At 46.6% G+C, this 23795-nt stretch overlaps 1 protein-coding gene across 1 annotated transcript; it reads right to left on the bottom strand.

Annotated features, from left to right (window-relative positions):
* Positions 1-679: 679 nt before the first annotated feature.
* LOC310685921 (uncharacterized protein) lies at positions 680-18048 on the bottom strand. The gene is made up of 7 exons (XM_083459038.1): positions 17808-18048; positions 13495-13728; positions 9927-10034; positions 6779-6865; positions 2962-3122; positions 1613-1716; positions 680-967 (listed from the first exon to the last, which is right to left on the bottom strand). The coding sequence occupies exons 2-7, from the start codon at positions 13724-13726 to the stop codon at positions 802-804; spliced, it is 858 nt and encodes a 285-aa protein (XP_083315164.1). The 5' UTR covers positions 13727-13728; positions 17808-18048; the 3' UTR covers positions 680-801.
* Between the last annotated feature and the right edge of the window lie 5747 nt (positions 18049-23795).

The raw sequence follows: 23795 nt of genomic DNA, 5'->3' as shown, positions 1-23795 counted from the left end.
GACCACATGTGGCCCTCAAGCCTTCTCTACCTGGCCCTTGGAATCCTTTATTCTCCTACTTTGTATCCCCAGTTTTTCATTGGCTGGAATGTGCATCAATTTCTGGTACATGTGCCCAGAAGGAAGGGGCACAGAGGGTCAACAGAACCTACTGAACCTTGCCTCCAATGCTGCCAGGTGCCCACGCACAAGGTTTGGAGGATTCCTGGAGCCCGCATACCAGCTTAGCCCTGGTCACCCATGCAGGGAGGAACCTGGCGGGCCAACGCAACCCTTGGCAGGCAAATCCCATGCCCTCCGATGATGGCCAGGCAGACATTCAGCAAGAGGGCTGGGGATGCGGCAGGCAGAGCAGGACAGGGGATGCCCGCGTGGGTGCACCTCGTCATAGCCCCTAAAATTATGCGCCCAGGGCTGTGGTCCCCCTGCCCCCATCACACTATGCCCCTGACCCAGGCTGCATCTAGAGGGTGGAAACACAACACATCTGCTGAATGTTGCCCTGCTCCAGAACTCTGCCTTGCCAACAGAGTAGACCCAGCCAGCCTTCCCAGGGAGGAAAATTGCAACCCTTCCTCAACACCCATCACTCAGGGCACAGACATCCACAATCAGCTGATAATAGCACACATACTCCCATCTCTCTTGGCGTCAGGCAACTGAAGGAATGGTCCTTGAATGAGATAGAATTTTCTTGTTCGCTCTTGTTCATTCTGTGGCGGAGCAGACTTCCCATGAAGTGAAATGAAACACGTTCCATCTTCACGCTAGTGTGGCTCCAGGCAACGGGTTTGTCAAATTTTACAATTCTCCCGTATCTAGGCTCTCCTTACAAACCCAACTGTGAAGTTCGTGGCAGTTACACTCGCTCCAATTTTTTTCTCTAGATGAAGGAATAATGGAAGCACAATCTTCCTCGGAGTCTCCATAGTTCTCCCAGCTGTTGGGGTTGCCAGCAGACCAGTACCTGGGGGTGCAGGAGGGCTTGTATTATAAAATGAGAAAAAAGAGGCTGAGCCTAACAAACCTAGGGTTGGTATATGTCCAGATCTTCCTGGACACGTCCTCTTTTTCATGGTTCATTTTTTTGTCCAGGTGGATTTTTAAAATTTTGCAAATCCATGTTTTTGGTTTTCATTCCCCCCCCAAAAAAAAAAGTTCAGCCAAAGCATTGCAACTGGCAACCCAACTGAGCGCTAGGCGTGGCTTCCACAAACTGACCAATCACATTGTAGGTAGCTCAGATCTGGAACAGGACAGGTGGGTACCGCCCCCCAACATAAATCCTGTCTATGCCCATGCTTTGTGTTATGTCCACTCGCTGTGGAGGAGCCATGTAGACTTTGAAGGAGACAGTAAAATGGTGGTCCTAGGGAGGCAATGCTCAGATCTCCCATCCACAACCCTCCCCAGCAAGGAACACTCTCTTTTGTGTCAATGAGGTCCTACAAATTCTAAAGGTAACTTCTCTCTTGCTGGGGCCTGAGCACTTAGGACCGGCACCCCAAATGAAGGGGACCCTAAGTTCTGCTACAGGGTTTGCAAGAAATGGTGCAGTCATCTCAGACATGCAGAAGCATCACCTCCTGGGGTATGGTTTTTGTAGACTCACTGTGTTATTAATCTGGAGCCATCTGTCCACTCCCACTTGCCTTCCTCACTTTCATCTGTAAGGCCAATCCAGGCAGGAGTGGTGAGTTGAGAAGTGATGTAGGTCTGCAGAAAGAGGGAACTAGAATTCAGCATCATGGCAATAAAGAGATACAAGCATTCCTGGGCTTCCACATGTCCTTTGCTCCATGATGTCTTTTTCAAAGTTCATAATCCTTGACAAGTAAACCCACGTTATGTGCTAAGCAATTAAATGGGCTCCATGACCTGCATGAACAATTCACACCACTTGCACATCCATCACCAAATCTCAGAATTGCCCAAAAATTAGGGAGAATGCAGGGTAGGCAAACTAAGGCCCAGGGGACGGATCCGGCCCAATCACCTTCTGCCAATCCTGCCAACGGACGGTCCAGGAATCAGCCTGTTTTTACATGAATGGAATGTGTCCTTTTATTTAAAATGCATCTCTAGGTTATTTGTGGGGCCTGCCTGGTGTTTTTACATGAGTAGAATGTGTGCTTTTATTTAAAATGCATCTCTGGGTAATGTGTTGGGCATAGGAATTTGTTCATTATTTTTTTCCAAAATAGAGTCCGGCCCCCCACAAGGTCTGAGGGACAGTGGATCAGCCGCCTGCTGAAAAAGTTTGCTGACCCCTGTTCTAGGGTGCCCAACCAATGAAGCCCCACCATCACCTGCTGAGATTCACCATCACTTCATGTGCAAATGGGATCGTGCTCAAAGTCACATTCTTTTGTGGTGACACATTTCAGGACAGGATCTCTGGCAGTCCAGGGTTTGTGGTGTGTGGAGAGGAAGAAGGTACAGCAGTATTTGCAAGAGGTCATGAAGTATTTGCATGTGACAGTTAAAAGACAGTCAGAAAAATACAGGCATTGGAAAAGATGCTAATAAACCCCAAATAGCAAGAGAGAAAGAAGAACAATGTATATATTGTTCAGTATACATGAGATATAACAGTATCCCTGAAGGAGCATCTCCACCCCCATCATTCAGTCTGGGCACTGAGGTCCGCCTCTGAGAATCTTCTGGCGGTTCCCTCCCTGTGAGAAGTGAAGCTACAGGGAACCAGGCAGAGGGCCTTCTTGGTAGTGGTGCCCACCCTGTGGAATGCCCTCCCATCAGATGTCAAGGAAATAAACAACTATCTGACTTATAGAAGACATCTGAAAGCAGCCCTGTTAAGGGAAGTTTTTAATGTTTGATATTTCGTTGTTTTTAATATTCTGTTGGGAGCCCAGAGTGGCAGGGTAATAAAAATTATTATTATTATTATTATTATTATTATTATTATTATTATTATTATTATTATTATTATTATATAACCTGTTCTTCATCAGTCAGGATGGAGGCCAAATGGGCATCTCTGGACATGCAGAAGTTCTCGGCATCATACCAGGTCTTTTTCCCTTTTGAAACGTAGTAGAGATTCTTCCCAAAAAGCTTCCAGCCACCAGAAGACTTTGCACCTTTCTTGAAGAGGTTTTCTAGGAGGAATTAATGCAAAGACTTCAACATACCCGGCACTGTGTTGCATGTAGACTAAGGACAGTTCTGGGATTTGGGGAAGAGTCGCCCTCTCAGTCTGGCTTACCTCAAAACATTTTGCTTGGGGAATGGACTCATTCGGTTGACCCAACACATGCTTTGAGCTTTTAGGAGGAAGGAAATGACCCCCAAGACAATAAACATTGTCTCAAAGTGTTCTCATTGGAAAGGTTCAGGTGGGAAGATTTTGATCAAACGAGAGGCATTTATAATCATTGTCTATGAGGCTGGTGATGGTCATGACCCAGGATATTGATTCAGAATCCTCAGCATTAGAAGACTCTATCCCAGAAAGAGTTTAAAGACCGGGGGAAACACATTCCCTAGAGCTCTTGTGTTGGGGAATTGCTGAAGAACCCTCTCCCGCGGCAGCAGTGATAAGAACATGAGCCCCATGCTTCAACTTGTAGTAATGAAATAAAGAGAACCATATCATATAAGGTTTTGACCTACTGAGCATGCTTGGACTGTGGTCAGACTATGCTCAGTAACTGGAATGAAATACTATACAATCATACCTCGGGTTACAGAAGCTTCAGGTTGCGTTTTTTCGGTTTACAAACCTGCCGAAACCCAGAAGTACCGGAAAAGGTTATTTCCGGCTTTCGGTGGTTGTGCATGTGCAGAAGCACTAAATTTTGCTTTGCACATGCGCAGAATCACCGAATCATAACCCATGCGTGCGCAAACGTGGCACTGCAGGTTGCAAATGCTGCAAGTTGCAAATGTGCATCCCGCACGGATCACGTTCGCAACCCGAGCATCCACTGTACTGAGGTGAAATCTAATCCTGCAATAAAAGTCTAGCAGACCATGGGGAAGCTCCTTTGTTTAAAATGATAGTCAGCACGCATGCTCACAGTGTTTGTAATTTGGACTGCTCATAGGGAGACAGCTGTGGGGAGGGAAACTATTGGATAGGAAATTTAAACTTAATGGAATGTGTGGAATTTGTGCCAAATGTATAAAACTGTTTGGAACGCTTTGTCCAGGGCCAGTTAATTTGGGGAAACATCCCTGCTGGTCCTTTCTGCACAGAAATAAAATACAAATACGACTCCTTCGCCACCCACTGACTCATGTGATTTTTGGTATATCAACAAGACAGGGCAAGCTTTGATTGCAAGAACCTGACCCAGTTCAGATTACTGAACACCACGGCCTGCTCACTGGAAGCTTCTAGAATCCCATGTCTATCATCACGCTGTTTTCAGAGAAGGCACACTCCCAATTTCAGCTGCTTGGCACTGACCAGGAGCCCTGCCTTTCAAGGAGCAACCAGGAGCTCACTTTAAGGTTCTGGTGTTGTGTATGACATCAGCTGTGAGGCAGGTGGAAGTTGTTTGTGGGAAATGACCTCATTGGGACCCATATCAGCCCTTATCAATGAAGACCTTTTTTATTTCAGCAGGCATCTTACTGATTTTAAAGCTAATTTTGACTATTTTTACCTCTATCATATCAATATTACAGTGGTGCCTCGCAAGACGAAAAGAATCCGTTCTGTGATTCTCTTCATCTAGCGGTTTTTTCGTCTTGCGAAGCAAGCCCATTGACGGATTAGCGGATTAGCGCTATTAGCGCTATTAGCGGCTTTTAGCAGCTTTTAGCGGCTTATCTGCTGATTGGATCAGCTGATAAGCGGCTTAGCGGCTTAGAAAAGGGGGGGAAGGAAAAAAAACCAGCAGGAATTCGCAAGACATTGTCGTCTTGCGAAGCAAGCCCATAGGAAATTCGTTTTGCAAAGCACCTTTCGTCTAGCGAGTTTTCCGTCTTGCGAGGCACCACTGTATAACCTTTTTGTAGCCTGCTTAGAGACTACAGTGGATGCTTTAGCTGAGACTCCTCAGGATCCCTTCCAACACTACAGTTCTATGATTCTAAGCAGTATATACATTGTTGAAATAAACAGGCCTGTGGGTCAGAGGTTCCCTGCTACTGGTTTAGAGAATTTATGTCAAACCAAAACCTTGAATATTAAATAGACTCTAAAAGAGTTACCCTGGCTGCTTGAGCTATATGATCTTTGGTGGCTGCGTGTGAGACTAGCTGTAACCTTTGAACCACCTTGAAGGACAGCCCATAGCTGCCAGCTTACAGATTTGAAAATAAGGGACCAGCAGCCTTGAAAATAAGGGACCAGCAGCCTTGAAAATAAGGGATCAGCAGCCACAATAAGGGATTTTCCGGGCACAGGTACGTTCAACTTCTGAGCCCCTCCGAGCCAAAGGCAGAAAGCCCAGCCAGCAGCCAAATGAAGCCTCAAGCGGTGGTTCCCACAGCGCAGCAACCCGGCAAAGGGGATGCAGCAAGGAAAACCACCGTCACTTCTCCGCTGGGAAGCACTGAGCAAAGGTGAGTCCCCAGGCAACGCGGCTGATTTGATCAGCACAAGGCATGCAAGCTCCACCCCCCAGTCATTCTTAGACTCCTTATTGGGTAAGCAACGCAGCCAAGCAACACAGTTGGAGCCTCCCTCCTACCTGGCCAGCAGGGAGGGAGGGAGAGGAGCTGCTTCCTTTGAAACCCGGGAAATTTAAGGGACATCATCAATTCGGGACAGCAGCAGGACACAGGGCTGAGATAAGGGAGTTTCCTGCCAAATAAGGGGCGGTTGACAGCTATGGGACAGCCCCACATTGAACACATTGAAAAAGTCTGCCCTGGAGGTTATTAGAGGGTGAAACATCCCCATCCTGGAACAACCAGACTCCACACAACTGAATACATCTGAGCTTCTGGTAACAAGCTGGATTCTAATAGTATCCCGAGACTACAGACCTAATCCTTCCCAGGGGTGGAGGGGCATACATTCAGAACAGGCTGCCTACTCAATTCCCAGATTGAGGAACTATCATTCCATAGCACCTTCATCTTGCCGAAATTCAGCCTCCATTTACTGGTCGCTATCCATCTAGCCCATCACTGTCTTCAAACACTAATCAAGCGCATGCGCTTCTCCACCTGACTCAGATGACAAGGATAAATAGAGCTGGGTATCATCAGCACACCGGTAACACCATGACCCTAATCCCCTAAAGACCTCGCCCAACAACCTCAAGATGTTAAGCACTGTTGTTTACTGCTAGCTAACACATGAGTGTTTAACCCTAGATCAGGTGACAAAGGTATTTGGCTGAAAATCTCCATTTTGAAAGGGAGCTGCCTTTAGTCTTCATTTCCAGATCTCAGAGGAAGTAAGGATGTTTAAATGTCTCTGCAGGAAAACAACTCCAGGCAAAATGGAGGCCATAAGGAGAGAGACTTTTTTTTAAATAGTTCTGTTTGGAATTATATTTTATTTCTAAGATGCTTGGTCTTTGTTGCACAGCACAAGATATTAATGGAATTATGTGGGTGTCTCTTTGATGCTTTTTATCTGTTTTGAAGACAGTTCTGCAAGTAAAGTTTTTGAATAATATCTAATGGGTCTGGGCAAAAAGAGTCAGTTTTTATGCATCCGGTCACTTCAAACTGCACCCTGTTAATATCTGCAATATAACCCACAGTATCACATTTCAGCTCATCTATGTTTGCTTGCCTTTATATTCCCAAAATGTGCCACAGCACCATATTGAGGGTTGAAGGCACTTACGGTACTTTACTTTCCGCTCGTTGTAGAGGTTTTCGGCATCTGCTATGTGCTGTGGCAGGTTCGTGACTTCTTCAGCTACCTTCATGGCTGAAAGCATCCCCAAACTTAGATGAGGGTTTCTTTTCTCCCACCCAACACTTCCATTTATTTAAATAACTGTCTCCCACCAACTTCCTATCTCACCCAAGGAAACAAACAAATCAAGTGTAAAAACTCCCCCAAAACTAAAACAGTTGATAGCTTAAAGAACATTAGCAAAAACCCAAAATAGCCTCCAAAATCAAAATAAGGATCCCCAGAGTGGATCCTAGCCAGATGGGCGAGGTACAAATAATAAAATTGGTGGTGGTGGTGGTTTTTAAGGTGAACAAATAAGTTCTTCAAGTTCTGAAGTCATAGACCAATCAGAATCATGTGTCAGAGGATGATACTTTAGATATTCACCTTACTCCTTATTAAGATCATTAGACAAAGACTAGAAAATATGATTGTGTGATTCCTACCCCCAAATATGAACTGATTTCACCTTGCTGTCTAAATATTACAGATACAATTTCTCTACCTAGACTAAATCTGCATCTGCCCTGTTTCCATCCGCAACATGCAGAAAGCTAAAGGAAAAGATGGCTATCCTAAAGAAGATAGTTCACTGTATCCACCAATAATCAGCACTAAGGACTAGAATCCTGAAGCAGACCAAAAGCACAAGAAGGAAGGAGCCTGTATACAGATGTAGAGCTCATCCACACATCCATGTGAGTCGTGCCTAAAAAACACTGCTCTGAGTGTTTTTTCCCCTTGGGTCCAAGCAATTTTGCCTTTGGCCCACCGCTTTCCCCCAGGAAACCCACCCGAGTGTTATATCGGTGCAAACATCAGTCTGGAGAAAACCAGATTGACGTTTGCTCTGATTCAGTGGCAAACAGCCAGTTTCCCTTGGGGGGAAATGGCGAGGCAAGTGGAAGTGTGGGTGAGCTCTCATTCAAAAGATCAGTATGAAGTAAGCAGCACATAAGCGACACACAAAACGCTACCAAACCATATTACGTTCTAAACCTTATATTAACAATCCAAAAATTGAGAGAGCTATGTACAAGATCTACTACAGAAGCCACAAACAGAAAACTCATTCAAATTGTGTCCAAAAGGAAAATTCAGTCTTTAAAGTTCCTTTAGCCAGGCTCCTGTAGATATCAACAAAGGTAAGCTTGATCAAACGAAGTGTCGGCAATGTTACGCACGAGAGTTACACAGGGTGCCGGCGTTTGTCACCTGTTTCACCCATGAAGAGTCTTAGGCTTCTTCAGTAAATTCTCTCTCACGGTTTTGATATACAGTGGTACCTCGGGTTAAGTACTTAATTCGTTTCGGAGGTCCGTATTTAACTTGAAACTGTTCTTAACCTGAAGCACCACTTTAGCTAATGGGGCCGCGATTTCTGTTCTCATCCTGAAGCAAAGTTCTTAACCCGAGGTACTATTTCTGGGTTAGCCGAGTCTGTAACCTGAAGCATATGTAACCTGAAGCGCATGTAACCCGAGGTACCACTGTATTTATAAACATTCAAGTCCATATGTTACATTCCTTCTTGGCTTAAGCTACAAAATTTAGTTTCTTTCTTCAGGAAATTCTCCCTCAAGATTTTGGTGTATTTACATACATTGGCTTAGCAAATGAATAAATGTTTAAGTCAAGAAAGAACTTAGCATATGAAGTTGTATGTATGTAAATACACCAAAATCTCAAGGGAGAATTTCCTGAAGAAACTAAATTTTGTAGCTTAAGCCAAGAAGGAATGTAACATATGGACTTGAATGTCTATAAACATATCAAAACCGTGAGAGAGAATTTACTGAAGAAGCCCAAGACTCTTCAAGGGCGAAACAGGTGACCAACGCCAGCACCCTGTCTAACTCTCATGCGTAACATCACCAACACTTTGATCAAACTTACCTTTGTTGATATCTACAGGAGCCTGGCTTAAGGAACTTTAAAGACTGAATAAAAAAAATCCTTCCAGTAGCACCTTAAAGACAACTAAGTTAGTTCTTGGTATGAGCTTTCGTGTGCATGCACAATTCTTCAGATACACTGAAACAGAAGTTGCCAGATCCTTCTATATAGTGAGAAGGTGGGGAGGGGTATTACTCAGAAGGGTGGTGGGAATGGGTGATTGGCAGATAGCTGAGATGAGCCTGTTGACGACTCTTAACGACTGCAATAGGTCTTACAGGAAAAGGCAAGGGGTGAGAAGGTGAAAAATGGCTTAGTCATGTATAATGAGATAAAAATCCAATGTCTTTGTTCAGACCAGGTCTCTCCATGGTTTTAAGTTTGGTAATGAGTTGCAATTCAGCAGCTTCTCTTTCCAGTCTATTTTTTAAATTCCTTTGTAGTAAAACAGCTACTTTGAGATCTTGTATAGAATGTCCTGGGAGATTGAAGTGTTCTCCTACTGGTTTCTCTGTTTTGTGATTCTTGATGTCTGATTTATGTCTGTTTATTAAAGACTGAATCTTCCTTTTGGACACAATTTGAATGAGTTTTCTATTTGTGGCTTCTGTAGTAGATCTTGTACATAGCTCTCTCAATTTTTGGATTGTTAATATCAGATTTAGAACGTAGAATGGTTTTGTGTGCTGCTTATGTGCTGCTTACTTCATACTGGTCTACTACGAGAATTGGCAGCATACGTTCATTTCTTCAGTATTCATTCCAAAGATGGCTTCCATATTTCCTATTGATGGAAGGTGAGATCCTAAGCTTCTTTTAAGTTTGTACTGGATGTCTTGTGGCATAGTTCCCACACAGCCAGGTCAAGAAGAACTTCCTGACAGTAAGAGCTGTTTGACAGTGGAATTTGCTGCCAAGGAGTGTGGTGGAGTCTCCTACTTTGGAGGTCTTTAAGCAGAGGCTTGACAACCATATGTCAGGAGTGCTCTGATGGTGTTTCCTGCTTGGCAGGGGGTTGGACTCGATGGCCCTTGTGGTCTCTTCCAACTCTATGATTCTATGATTCTATGATTCTAAGATGTCCAGTGTTCTTTCTAGGTTCTCTTGTTCTCTATCTTCTGTTGGGGCTTTGGGGGGGGGGGCAGGGCGTGTTCTAAAACAACCAGAAACAGATGATTATTGTCCTTCCACTTACGATTTTCAGTCATGAGTTCGTTATTTCTTAGCCCAGTTGCCATTGCGGTCCTCAGTTTGTCCATTGGCTGATCAAGTGGGCTCTCCTTTTCTTTATTCATCTTATAAACTAAAGGCATTGAAACAAATGCAGGTAATTTTAATGTGAAGCTGTTAAAAGCTTACACCTAAATAACCTTTCCCCATCTCCCTGCATACACACACCCCCCCAAAAAAAGTGAAGATACCTTCTTCAGAGTTTGCTTCACTATGCCCAGGGCTGCCTAAGTGAGGTTACAGGGAACCAGGCAGAGGGCCTTCTCGGTGGTGGCACCTGCCCTGTGGAACGCCCTCCCATCGAGGAAATAAACAACTATCTGACTTTTAGAAGACATCTGAAGGCAGCCCTGTACAGAGAAGTTTTTAATGTTTGATGTTTTATCGTGTTTTTAATATTCTGCTGGGAGCTGCCCAGAGTGGCTGGGGAAACCCAGCCAGGTGGGCAGGATATAAATAGTATGTTGTTGTTGTTGTTGTTGTTGTTGTTGTTGTTGTTGTTGTTGTTGTTGTTGTTACATAATAATAATAATAATAATAATAATAATAATTTATTATTTATACCCCGCCCATCTAGCTGGGTTTCCCCAGCCACTCTGGGCGGCTTCCAAAAGAATATTAAAATACTGTGATACATCAAACATAGGGAGAAAGGTCTCAAACAGGGATCTTTACCCAATATCCTTTTAAACAGACCTTTTTTAATTAAATAAATAAATAAATAGAATTTATATACGACGTGATTGTAACCAAATACTTTAGTGGCTTGCAAGAAATCTTAAGACTGTCAACGAAAACAGTTCAAAACAAGTAAATTAAAACATTTTTTTTAAATAATTAAAATCAGCCATAAGCCAAAAAGAAATCAAGAAACATCAGCATCTACATTTGCCTAAACAAAAATGTTGTAAGTGGGCAGCAAAAAGAATACAGCGAAGGAGCTTGCCTGATATCAATGGGCAGGGAATTCCAAAGTCTAGGCTACCACACTAAAATAATGATTTCTTAAAAGTATAGAAAGAGTATTGTTTAGCATAAGGTTACCAGATTTTTTTCAATGAATCCGGGGACACAATAAATAAATAAATAAATAAATAAATAAATAAATAAATAAATAAATAAATAAATGCATACTAACGTTCAGGATGTTGATCCTGCAGCGATGGCGGTGGCAGAGGGAAGGGAGGCTTCATGCTGCCTATCGGAGCAGCCTCCCAACTCCTACTCGTGTGCAAGCAGGAGGGGGCAGGGATCTCTCAGGCAGTGCAATGCCTCCCTTCCCATCGGAGCATCCCCAATCCCATTCTTACTTGCTTGCAAGCAGGAGGGGGCATGGATCCCTCAGCTGGGAAGGGAGGCTTCCCTTTACCTAACTGAGAGATCCCTGCCCCGCTCCTGCTTGCACGCAAGTAGGAGTTGGGAGGCTGCTCCGATAGGCAGCATGAAGCCTCCCTTCCCAGCTTAGTTGCTGGGGTCAGGCAGCCCAGAAGTTGCATCTGAGAGCTCCTGCACCACCCTCAGATGGGGACTTCTGAGCAGCTCCTTAAGCCAGCCAGAGCCAACTGCTCCAGGCTGCTGAGACTGCCGCTGCTGCGTTTCCCGGGGACATTTGATGAAATCCGGGGACATTCCAGGGATGGAATTTGTCCGGGGACTTATTCGCAAATCCGGGGACTGTCCCCGGGAAAGGGGGGTGTCTGGTAACCCTAGTTTAGCACCTGTAAAGTGTGTGTTCTTCCATTCAAAGCAGCAGAATTGGAATATATTGGGTAAGATGATGATAATTATAATGATGATGATAATAATAATAATAATTTTTATTTATACCCCACCCTCCCCAGCCAGAGCCGGGCTCAGGGCAGCTAACACCAGTGAAATCACAATAAAAACATAATAGGGGAGGAGGAAAGAAACAATTTAAAATACAGGTTAAAATACAATTTAAAATGCAGCCTCATTTTAATAGTAGCTAGCCCATAGTTCAAAACCATAAGGGGAGGGAAACATAAGGGTCAGACAGAGTCCAAACCAAAGGCCAGGCAGAACAACTCCGTCTTGCAGGCCCTGTGGAAAGATGTCAAGTCCTGCAGGGCCCTGGTCTCTTGGGACAGAGCGCTCCACCACGTCAGGGCCAGTGCTGAAAAGGCCCTGGCCCTAGTTGAAACCAGTCTAACCACCTTGCAACTTGGGACCTCCAAAGTGTTGTCTTTTGTGGACCTTAAGGTCCTCCGCGGGGCATACCAGGAGAGGCGGTCCCATAGGTACATGGGTCCTAGGCCACATATCCCACCAGTAAACCCATCCCAAGCTGTTAAGGGCTTTTTATACCATAAGTAAAACTTTGCACTTGGCGGGCAAAACTAGGCTTCTTTCACAAGGATCAAAGACCCAGTTTAGTACACAGAGAGAGAGAGAGTCTGGGAGCCTCAATGGCCCCCATCTGAAGGCTTCACCCAGGGCAAAAAAACCTGGCTAGCTCCTCGCCCCCAAAGCTACATCTCTGCACCTGGCATAGTAACAACACAGCAAACAGTGCAAATCTCTGAGCAGAGGGTTTACATGCCAACAGGACTCACTCCTATCGGCAAGTGTGGCTACAGTGTTCCAAACTCACTGCAGTTTCCGGATCAAGCACAAGGGAAGCCCCAGACAGATTGCATTGTAGCAATCCAGCCTTGGTCACCAATGCCTGAACTGTTGTGCTCAGACACTCGTGCTCACGCAGAGCTCCTCCGCACGAGGAGGGATCAATATGTGCTTGATCAGCCGCACGGTTTACGGGGGGCATCGCTGACGTGCGCAACGTCAGCCAGGAAGAAAGTGCGGCGCCCACTTGCTAGCACACTGTTATGGCCTGGGAATCAGATTCAGAGGCTGAACCTGAGGAATCCCAGCCTGCACAGGAGTCCCCGCCTCCAGGACCAGCTGAGCTGGGGCTGGGGCTTGAACCTGAAGGGCCCTCACCTGTGCCGGATCCTCAGGAGCAGACAGCAGCTGAATCTGCTCTGGCTCCGGAGGTGATAGAGGACCCATTGCCTGCAGGTGCTCCTCTCCCAGCCCTGTCAGGTGAAGGTGAGGTTGCCTCTGGGTCCAGTAACCCTCCAGCCTCTCCTGAGCTGCAGAGGCTCAGGGCAGAGAGGCGGAGGGAACTAAGTTCTCTGAGGAGGAGTGCTCGCCTTAAGGCCAGGAGAGGTGAGTCACCTGTGGACCTGGGCCGCCCTAGGCCTCGGAGGAGATAAAGGCCAGTCAGCCCAGTCCCAGGTTGCGGGAGCAACATCGTTGGTAACCTGTTCCTGCCAACACCCTGACCTACTCTCCTGAGTTCCTGACCACGCCCAACTCCTCACTTTGGACCTTGCTTCGCCCCTGACGGACAGCCTCCTTACCCTCGACCTAGGACCGGACTCAGACCACGCCGCACGGTAACACCCCCCCCCCCCGGACAAGCACACACACCAATATACAGCACGAGGTAAAGTCAACAAGAACGCAGGCAGCGCAGATTGGTCAAGAGGTGATTTGAGTGAACTTACAGAGGAAAGCCGTGGTGACCAAGACACAAAAGCAGATGAAGGCGAAAATCCCGAGAAATATCCATCCAACCTTGAGAGGAATTCGCCAGCGTGGTTTCGGTTTGGTCGGAGGAGCAGCACCGGGTTTCCCTTTGGCCGCCGCTGCCCCCGCTGCTCCTGCTGGTGGCGCTGCTCCTGCTCCTGCTGCTGGTGGTGTTGGTGCCGCCGCCGCCGCTGCCGGCTTGGGGGCCATGGCTGAAATGACAAGAAGAAACACCCATGAAGACAAGGGCTGAGAGGACAAGTTCACCATCAGGCCTCTAACACTGAACTGAATTTATTACGTCGGTCACAGACCAGTTCCAGCCCACATAAAATATCAAGGAAGTCATAAAACATGATAGGGATACATTTGAATTTGCAATTAGGTATAACAGGGACAATACAGATATAGCAACAGTTAAAAATATATATAAATTAAAACTCACTAACATATCACCTAAAATTATCATTTAAGGCCTTAATCATTATAATAGCACAGCTTGTTCCTTAAGTTTTATGGCAAAAGCAGAGAATTTGGCTACCCTTAACATGATCTTAACGTGGTGATGCGGGTGGCGCTGTGGGTTAAACCACAGAGCCTAGGACTTGCCGATCAGAAGGTCGGCAGTTCGAATCCCCGCGACGGGGTGAGCTCCCATTACTTGGTCCCTGCTCCTGCCCACCTAGCAGTTCGAAAGCACGTCAAACTGCAAGTAGATGAATAGGTACCGCTCCGGCGGGAAGGTAAACGGCGTTTCCGTGCGCTGCTCTGGTTTGCCAGAAGCAGCTTAGTTATGCTGGCCACATGACTCGGAAGCTGTACGCCGGCTCCCTTGGCTAATAAAGCGAGATGAGCGCCACAACCCCAGAGTCGGCCATGACTGGACCTAATGGTCAGGGGTCCCTTTACCTTTTAATGTGATCTCAGGATCCTTGTCCTCTACCCGGGATTTTAGACATTGAAGTTCGGATTCATCTGGAGATTTTTGCATAGCAGGGGTAATAAATACCGAGCGTATATCCCCGTAGAAACGGCAACGTAACAAGGCATGAGAGACAGTTTCTACCTCCATCAAGCCGCAGGGGCAGACTCGTTCCAAGGCCTCTAACATCTCCCTATTTGCCAATTTTGTCATGGTACCAAAGATCCAACAGGTAGCAGAAAGCACTAGCACACTGTGATTGCTAAGCCTCAGCCCATTGCACTATTATTCGTGGCTGAGGCAGCGTCTAATTCTGGGGATTCGGCCAGCAAAGAGGGAGATTCAAAGAGGTGGGGTGGAATCTTAGGAGGAAACTCAGAAGTTTGTAAAAATTACACATGGCATGTAGATAGTAGGCAGAGAAATGTTCTTCCTCTCTCCTAGCACTAGAACCCATCAGCATCCAAAGAAGCTGAGTGTTGGAAGATTCGGGAGAAACGAAAGGAAGTCCTTCTTCATGCAGGACTGTGGAACTCCCTGCCACAGGAGGCAGATATGGGCACCAACTTGGATGGCTTTAAAAGAAGGGTTAATCCAATTCACAGAGGAGAGGGCTACTGACAGCTACTGGCCACAATAGCTACGCTCCACCTCCACACTTTGAGGCAGCAGTGTTTCTGAATACCAGCTGCTGGAATCCAGGGGAGGGGAGAGCTGCTCTTGTGCTCATGTCATGCTCCTTGGTTTGCCAGGGCATCTGGTTGGCCTCTGTGAGAACAGGATGCTGGGCTATATGGGCCCTTGGCCTGATCCTGCAGGCCCTTCTTATGGTCTGATCAGTGTGGGCCAGTGTGGTGTAGTGGTTAAGAGCGGTAGTCTCATAATCTGGTGAACCAGGTTCGCTTCCCTGCTCCTCCACATGCAGCTGCTGGGTGACCTTGGGCCAGTCACACTTCTCTGAAGTCTCTTAGCCTCACTCACTTCACAGAGTGTGTGTTGTGGGGGAGGAAGGGAAAGGAGAATGTTAACCGCTTTGAGACTCCTTAAAGGGAGTGAAAGGCGGGATATCAAATCCAAACTCTTCTTCTTCAGACACCCTCAGAAGGTGGTGGACTCTCCTTCCTTGGAGGTTTTTAAGCAGAGGTTGGGTGTTCGTCACAGATGCTTTATATGAGATTCCTGCAGTGCAGGGGGTTGGACTAGATGGCCCTCGTGGTCCCTCCCAGCTCTACAATTCTATGGTTCTATTACATTCAGGTGATCAGAAACATCTTCAAAGCTGAGAAAGAGCAGCTGATAATAGCTTTTAACCATTTTTTTAAGCTCTCAGATAAAATTGTTCATTACGGAAAGAAAAAGAAGGAAGTAATTTAAGCTCCATCAACAGGAGGCTAATAATAATAATAATAATAATAATAATAATAATAATAATAATAATTTATTTATTTATACCCCGCCCATCTGGCTGGGTTTCTCCAGCCACTCTGGGTGGCTTCCAACAGAATCTTAAAATACAAAAACCTATTAAACATTAAATCTTTCCTAAACAGGGCAGAGACATCACCTTGCCAACAAAGGTCCATATAGTTAAAGCAATGGTTTTCCATGGTGATGTATGGAAGTGAGAGCTGGACCATAAAGAAGGCTGATCGCCGAAGAATGGATGCTTTTGAATTCTGGTGCTGGAGGAGACTCTTGAGAGTCCCATGGACTGCAAGAAGATCAAACCGATCCATTCTGAAGGAAATCAGCCCTGAGTGCTCACTGGAAGGGCAGATCCTGAAGCTGAGGCTCCAAGACTTTGGCCACCTCATGAGAAGAGTAGACTCCCTGGAAAAGACCCTGATGTTGGGAAAGATTGAGGGCACAAGGAGAAGAGGATGACAGAGGATGAGATGGTTGGACAGTGTTCTTGAAGCTACCAGCATGAGTTTGACCAAACTGCGGGAGGCAGTGGAAGACAGGAGTGCCTGGTGTGCTCTGGTCCATGGGGTCACAAAGAGTCAGACACGACTAAACGACTAAACAACAACAAAACAGGGCTGCCTTCAGATGTCTTCTAAAAGACTGGTAGTTGTTGTTCTCTTTGACATCTGGTGGGAGGGCGTTCCACAGGATGGGTGCCACCACCAAGAAGGCCCTCTGCCTGGTTCCCTGTAACTTGGCTTCTTGTAGTGAGGGAACCGCCAGAAGGACCTCAGCGCTGGACCTCAGTGTCCAGGCAGAATGATGGGGGTGGAGATGCTCCTTCAGGTATCCTGGACCAAGGCGGTTTAGGGCTTTAAAGGTCAGCACCAACACTTTGAATTGGTGGCTAAGGTTACCGAGGGCCTTCTGGCGGTTCCCTCATTGCAAGAAGTGAGGTTACAGGGAACCAGACAGAGGGCCTTCTTGGTAGTGGCGCCCGCCCTGTGGAACGCCCTCCCTTCAGATGTGAAGGAAAGAAGCAACTATCTTCTCTTTAAAAGACATCTGAAGGCAGCCCTGTTTAGGGAAGTTTTTAATATTTAATGCTGTATTGTTTTTAACACTTGAGTGGAAGCCGCCCAGAGTGGCTGGGGAGACTTAGCCAGATGGGTGGGGTATAAATATATTATTATTATTATTATTATTAATAATAATAATAATAATAATAATAATAATAATAATAATAACTATTCAGGAATTGCCCGTGTGTATCTACCCAACACTGAATACCCTCCTGCAACACAAGGACCTAAGAAGAGGCTGCTGGATCAGACCAATGACCCTCCTAGCACAGTATCCTTTTCTTACAGGGGCCAACCAAATGCCCTGGGAAACCTGCAAGCAGGATTCGAACTCAAGAGCAGCACTCCCCTCCTGCAGTTTCCAGCCACTGTCATTCAGAAGCATTGCTGTCTCTGACTAGCATAGTCATCCTGGCTAGTAGCCATCAATAGCCCTCCTCCTCCGTGAATTTTGCTAATTCTCTTTTGAGACCATCAAGGTTGCTGGCTATCACTGGCCCCTTTAGGAATGAGTTCCGTAGCTTAACTACACACTGTGTGAAGAGCTTTGCCTCTTCAGGGATTCTGGTGCTGCGTTCAAGACCCAATAAGCAATGGGAAACGCCAGCATTTGCACCTGCGATTTGCACCTGGAAACACAGGCAGTTACACCTGCGATTCGTGGCTGGTGCTGCATCAAATTAAGGCAAGTCTGTTGTGATGCAAAGAAGGCAAAGGTTAGGAGGAAACTCAGAAATATCTGGAGGAGGTGGGAAAGAAGGAGAAGTCGCCTAACAGATTTAAACTATCTTTTAAATTCTCAAATAAAAGCATTCCCTGTGAAAAGGGAACAGTTTAAGCTCTATTAAGGGGAGGTTGAGCTTAAAAATTCAAGGATTACCTAAGTAGATCTTCCCAACATTGGATAATCTGCTGTAGTGTCGAGGCAACTACTGTACCTCCTGATTCTGGTTCACTTTAGGATTCCCTTCCAGATTATCTGTCCAGGATTTCCCTTGCTCTTCTTCCGAGTCTGATTCTCTTGAACCCTATGCTATTTCTGCTCTATATTTCCCATGGATTCTTATGCCTCCCTCCCACGGCCTTATACTCACTTCCTTTGTCCTCCCAGGATGGTGCAAGCAGCAGCCCTGTGACACAAGCTGCTTGCTGATTGGCTGCCTGCCCTGCCCTGCCACCATTCACCATCACAAGCACACCTGTGGCTGAAAGGTAAGGCAGATTGTGATGGCGCTGGGCCTGTGAGGCAGCAGTCTTTGGCATCCCATGTCAAGCCAAGTGGGGCAAGACCCGTGTGGCTAAAGAAAGGTCCTTCACTGGCTCTGGGAGCCTAGCTGTCTCCCACCTTCAGAATCTCCTAGAGGGAGTTTGCGACTCAGATGAAATTTGACCCAGCACTATTCCTAGAATGCCACTATTACTATCAGCCACTGTGTGGTTTTATTTTCATACGTTAAGCTATTTAAGTGTGTGTGTGTGTGTGTGTGTGTGTGTGTGTGTGTGTGTGTGTGTGTTGAAAGAGGAATACTTTCAAAACTTTTAGGAATAATGGGAAGGCTTCTTGGTGACTATAGGGGCACTATCCAATCTGTCCTGTCCGCAGCCGGCAGAGGTTAGGCTGGCCTCAACTAGAGCCAGGGCCTTCTCGGCTGCGGCTCCAATCTGGTGGAACGCTCTGTCCCAAGAGACTAGGGCCCTGTGGGACCTGACATCTTTCCACAAGGCCTGCAAGACAGAGTTGTTCCACCAGGCCTTTGGTCAGGGCCCAGCCTGACTCCCTCCTCTGGCAACCTGCACAGAACTTTGCTTAACGGTTGCCATTAATTTGATTTTAATTAATTGTTATAATGAAATGTTTTAGAATGTTAGATTATTTGATTGATTATTTGATTGTTGTTAGCCGCCCTGAGCCTGGCTTTGGCTGGGGAGGGCGGGATATAAATAAAAATAATAATAATAATAATTATTATTATTATTATTATTATTATTTTGCTGGACAGCTCTGAGCCAAGTTTATTATACCCCGCCCATCCGGCTGGGTTTCTCCAGCCACTCTGTGCGGCTTCCAATAAAATATTAAAAATACAATAAAGCATCAAACATTAAAAACTTCCTTAAACGGGGCTGCCTTCAGATGTCTTCTAAAAGTCAGATAGTTGTTTATTTCCTTGACATATGATGGGAGAGTTTTCCACAGGGCGGGTGCCACTACCGAGAAGGCCACTACTGAGATTAATATTGACATGGCGTCTTGCCACTGAAGAACCACCTCCTACACTTTGGGTGAGGACTAAGACAAACCAGTGCAGAAAGCAGAGCCCAAGAAGCCATGGGCTACAGCATTTCTCATCTGGTATTTAAGCTCTGCAGTACTAGAGCTTTGTAACCTACAAAGTGATTCAGATTTCATACCCTCCAAGTGTCCCAGTTTTCCAGGGACAGTCCTGGAATTACGAAAGCTGTCCTGGCATCTGGTTTGATCCTCGAATGTCCCTATTTTCCCTGTGTAGGGATATCGCGGAGTGGGCAGTGGGGTCCGGAGGGAGCACACTCCCCATCAGCAGGCAGTCACAGTCTGCCTGCACGTGTGACCCTGGGGTGCAGGGCACATCCCCCCCCCCTGACAAGCCACAGCTGTCTGTACATCATTCCCTCTGTCTGACCTTTTGCGGTCTCAGCAGTCTGTGGTGCCCTGTCTGTAACCTTTGTCTCTGAGACCTTTTGTCTCCTTCGTCATACACTGTTCAAGGGGAAAATGACGCGGTGGAAACAGGTGCCAAAATAACTTTGTACTACCCCTCGATCTTGGGACGGAAGATATGTAAAGGTCACAGCCCAAAATGGCTCCACAGGGCTAGCGGGCAGCTAGCTTCAGCTCACCTGTGCGCAGCTCATAGATGATCACCCCCAGTCTTGTGCCTTCACTTCACCCTGCCAGTACTGCCGCCACTGAGCTCAGAGAGGAGGATGAGCCGGCACTTGTCCCAAGCTGTGGAGGCAAGGCAACATCCCATTGCCTCTCCATGACCTCTCAGTGGCTGCCGCTGCCAGCCTCCTCTTTGGGCAGTTCGTAGCGGCGGCTGAAGAGCAGGCAGGGAAGGAGAGGGGCTGCCACCAATGAGGCCCAGCACTGCATGACATGCTGGTTCTGAAGGGCAGGCAGAGGGCAGGGCCACCCTGCCAGGGAGACAGGGGTATCAGGCAGGCCCCCAACTGGCTCCAGCCACCAGCCGGCAGCCGGGCGATCTCCAGGTCACGGAACAGCATCAATCAAACAGCGGCTCAAGGCTCAGTAGCCTTCTGAACCTACCGAGCACGCTAATTAGCAGAGTGAATACCGTATTTTTCGCTCTATAACACGCACCCGACCATAACACGCACGTAGTTTTTAGAGGAGGAAAATCCGTAGGCATGCCACCCGTAGGCATTCCCTCCATAACACGCACAGACATTTCCCCTTACTTTTTAGGAGGAAAAAAGTGAGTGCTATGGTGCAAAAAATACGGTAAATCTCCACAACGGAAGTGGCGGACAGAGTCACGTGTAAGCATATTTACAGCATTTATTCAGCATAGTTCAGGAACAAAGGAAAACCATGTCTGCTTCCCTTCGTGTCCAGCAAAACAGCAATGCAAAAGCAATATACAAAATGGAAGATCCCAGCAGAACTGTGCTGGAAGTAAACAGGCATGTGACACACAACAGTCATGCCTGTTCCTTTTAAGGTGGAACGGAGAAAGGAGGAGTGGGAGACTGTTACCCTACAAAGGAGGGTCTTGGTTTCACCGGTTCTTCAAGCCAAAAGAAGACAGACAGAACATGGAAATAATTAAACTTTATTCAGTGGTCCAGAAGATTTCTCCAAGAGCTGGGCTTCGAATACAACATTCAAGGCACCTTCATAATATTCTCTATGAATGATGACCTTGTGCACAGGCCTTCCTAATAATATGACTGCTTATCTGAACTCATGAACAGCTTATGGGTCCTTTCAATTGGATGTTCCAACTACGGAACTGTTTTTTTTTACCTTGGAACTCACCTAGCTTACCCAGGTGTCATCACCCTCAAGCTGATTCCAGTCAGTCTTTTAATTGGCAAAATGAATAAGCATTATTTAAGTTGGCTGTTATGAGGGTCTGCTTTTGCTAAGGGTGTTGTTAGGAAAGGGTAGGCAGAAAATATGCAGAGATAAGCCCACACCTTGGGTCTGCAACTCATGGATAGCGTATTTCTGAAGAGCAGAAGGGAGACAGAATTTCTGAGCAGAAAAGGAGACTAAGAGCCTATATGGTCGGGGGGGGGGGGCAGGGGAAAAGGACAGAGTGCAAGGAGTCTTGATTTAAACAAAAAAAAAACAAAAAAAAATTCAGTGTCTAGTCTTGCCCCTTTCTAAAATGGATTTATTAGTGTGTGTTTTTCTTTTTGTAAATCTACCAAGGAATAAAATAAAATCAGAATTAAGGGTTTTCTCAGGAGAGTGGAGGGCATTGTGCTGTGCCCCTTTGGTGTGGTGGTGGGAGAACTCACCCTTCTTCAGATAGGAAATGCTCTGAGGGAGAGGGACCAAAAATGAGGGAGGGGAGAGAGGAGGGTCATTTAGAACTCGGGGAGGGAGGCAGAAGCACAGATGCCAAAGAAACAGCTGCAGGGCAGAGGAGAGACGGGGGGGGGGGACACAGAGACTCAGATACCCATTTGCTCATCACATGGTCCCATCTTGGGAGGGGACAAGTGGGTGGGTGGGAGGAAGGGGTCTCACTCCCAGAAGTATATGCTCATTTGCGCCGCCCTCCCCCCATCCAAACAATGACTATCATCAGCACAGGTAAGAATTTTTTTTATCATCTACAATACTGTTTTATTTATTTTTTAGTACAGTACATTGATTATTGTTGTTAGCCGCCCTGAGCCCGGCTTCGGCTGGGGAGGGCGGGATATAAATAAAATTTATTATTATTATTATTATTTATTGCTTTCGTTTTATGGATCAATGGTATCGTTAGATAGTAAAATTCATGTTAAATTGCTGTTTTAGGGGTTGTTTTTAAAAGTCTGGAATGGATTAATCTGTTTTGCATTACTTTCTATGGGAAAGTGCACCTTGGTTTTGGAATGCTTTGATTTTGGAACAGACTTCCGGAACGGATTAAGTTTGGTACCACTGTATACTTATGCCAGATACTTTCACTCTAGCCTGTGAAAACAAGGAAGACCTGAGTTTCCCCATGGAACAATGTGTTCTTGCCTCTTTGCATTGTGGGAAATCCTCCATGATTCCCCTAGCCTGAGATCATGTAGGCAGGTAGCCATCAGGGGAAGTTCCTGAATCTGCCATTGTTTGCTCAGATGGGCATCCCGATTGTCTTCATCAAATGCCAATGCTTTGTGTAAAACTGTCTGGAGCCACGTGAAACTTGCTAAGTCCACTCGCCCCCCTTGGTGCAGTGGCATTGCTGGATGGAAGTGGTTTCACTGGGTCCCCGACGCTGGAATTCAAACGGCAGTGCCCTTCCTGATACGCGGAGGGGTATTTGCCTCCGCCGCCAATCAGGAGCTGGATCTCAGCCTGCACTCTGCATTAGTGAAAGGGGATGCAGGCTGGGATGTGGGCGGAGCCAGGGGCGGAGCCAATGGAGCCAACGGTGGGCTTCCCTCGGATCCTCCCCAGCCCATTTAAGCAGCCCACACCTGGGGGATGTCCTGTTTGTTCCTGCACTGGGTTTTCTCCCCATCCTACCCACCCACGGTTTACGCTGATAGGCAATGACTTTGCTGTGGCTACGGTGGTCACCGTTCTTACTGGGCTGGGTAGGAATTTGCCCACCAGGCTAACTGGCACTGACCCGGTGGTTTTGCCAACCTCATAGCAATTCGTCACAACTGGTTGTGCATTGGGGCAATCCCTTGTTTTGGACGGAGGGGAGGTTGTAGCCGCTGCCTGCCCCTCCAAACGCTGGGATATCCCATTAAAGGGATCCAGGGGGAGTGGCCATGTCTGCGCTCCCAGAGGTGCCAGGGCCGAAGGCACTCCCCCAGACAGCGGTCCCTGCGGTGGTCACCCTATTTGATGTAACTTTTAGGAACTCCCGCATGGATTGACCACACATCACTTCCAGCAGGCAGACCGGAAGTGCTTCGATTGCCGCATACCCAAGCCAAACCTCTTTCATCTGTAGTCAATAAGGTTGTGTCCTGTTTTTACCCAAAACCCAGTCTGACTGGTCTCTTATTTATATGGTCTTATATTTATAGGGGTTGGGGTATGGGAAGTCCGATGCCTTGTCCTGCAAATCCTCAGGAATATCACACCTTGACCTGCCCAAGCCACTGTAGCCCCACCTTATGTGTGACGCATTTCTGACATTTGCAAAAGGGGGTGTCCTTCTCCATGGAGAAAGGCAAACCTTTTAAAAGAGTGTTGTTGTTTTTCTTGGCTCTGGGTCCTTCTTCACCTCCTGCCAAAGGTGGTGGGTGCGAGGGGAATTCTGTTGCAACAGATAATAAAAATCAGCCTTGGTTTCATGGGATTTCTGCCTCAGCTCATTAATCTCTGACTGGAAGCGAACTTAGGGAGTTGGGCCATTGAAAAGCACGCCCTTATTTTCTGGTAACAGTTTCTGTACATCTTTTAAGTCATGTGTGCCACACCTTGTGTTCTCTTCAATTCTTATGGCAGTTGTTGTGTACTGAGTTGAATAGGATCCAAAATGCAGCAGTTTGATTGGTCCTAGAACAATAGGATTCAGAATGCAGCAGTCTGATTGGTCCTAGAACAATGCAGCAGTATGATTGGTCAGCAGGAGCCACCCAATCCAGCTCCAGGTGGAAGTAAATCCACAACCTGATTGGCCTACAGGAGAATCCC

Source organism: Podarcis liolepis (genome assembly GCF_965112155.1).
Source record: "Podarcis liolepis genome assembly, chromosome: 9".
NCBI lineage: Eukaryota > Metazoa > Chordata > Lepidosauria > Squamata > Lacertidae > Podarcis > Podarcis liolepis.
This window is presented reverse-complemented; position numbering and strand designations above follow the sequence as displayed.

Excerpts from the sequence above, each read along its gene's own strand:
- LOC310685921 (XM_083459038.1), bottom strand. The coding sequence starts at position 13,726 with ATGGCCCCCAAGCCGGCAGCGGCGGCGGCGGCACCAACACCACCAGCA. Across the intron at positions 10,035-13,494 it reads GGTCACCACGGCTTTCCTCT|TTTATAAGATGAATAAAGAA; the intron begins GTAAGTTCACTC and ends CAATGCCTTTAG. Across the intron at positions 6,866-9,926 it reads CGAACTCATGACTGAAAATC|CCATGAAGGTAGCTGAAGAA; the intron begins GTAAGTGGAAGG and ends GGATGCTTTCAG.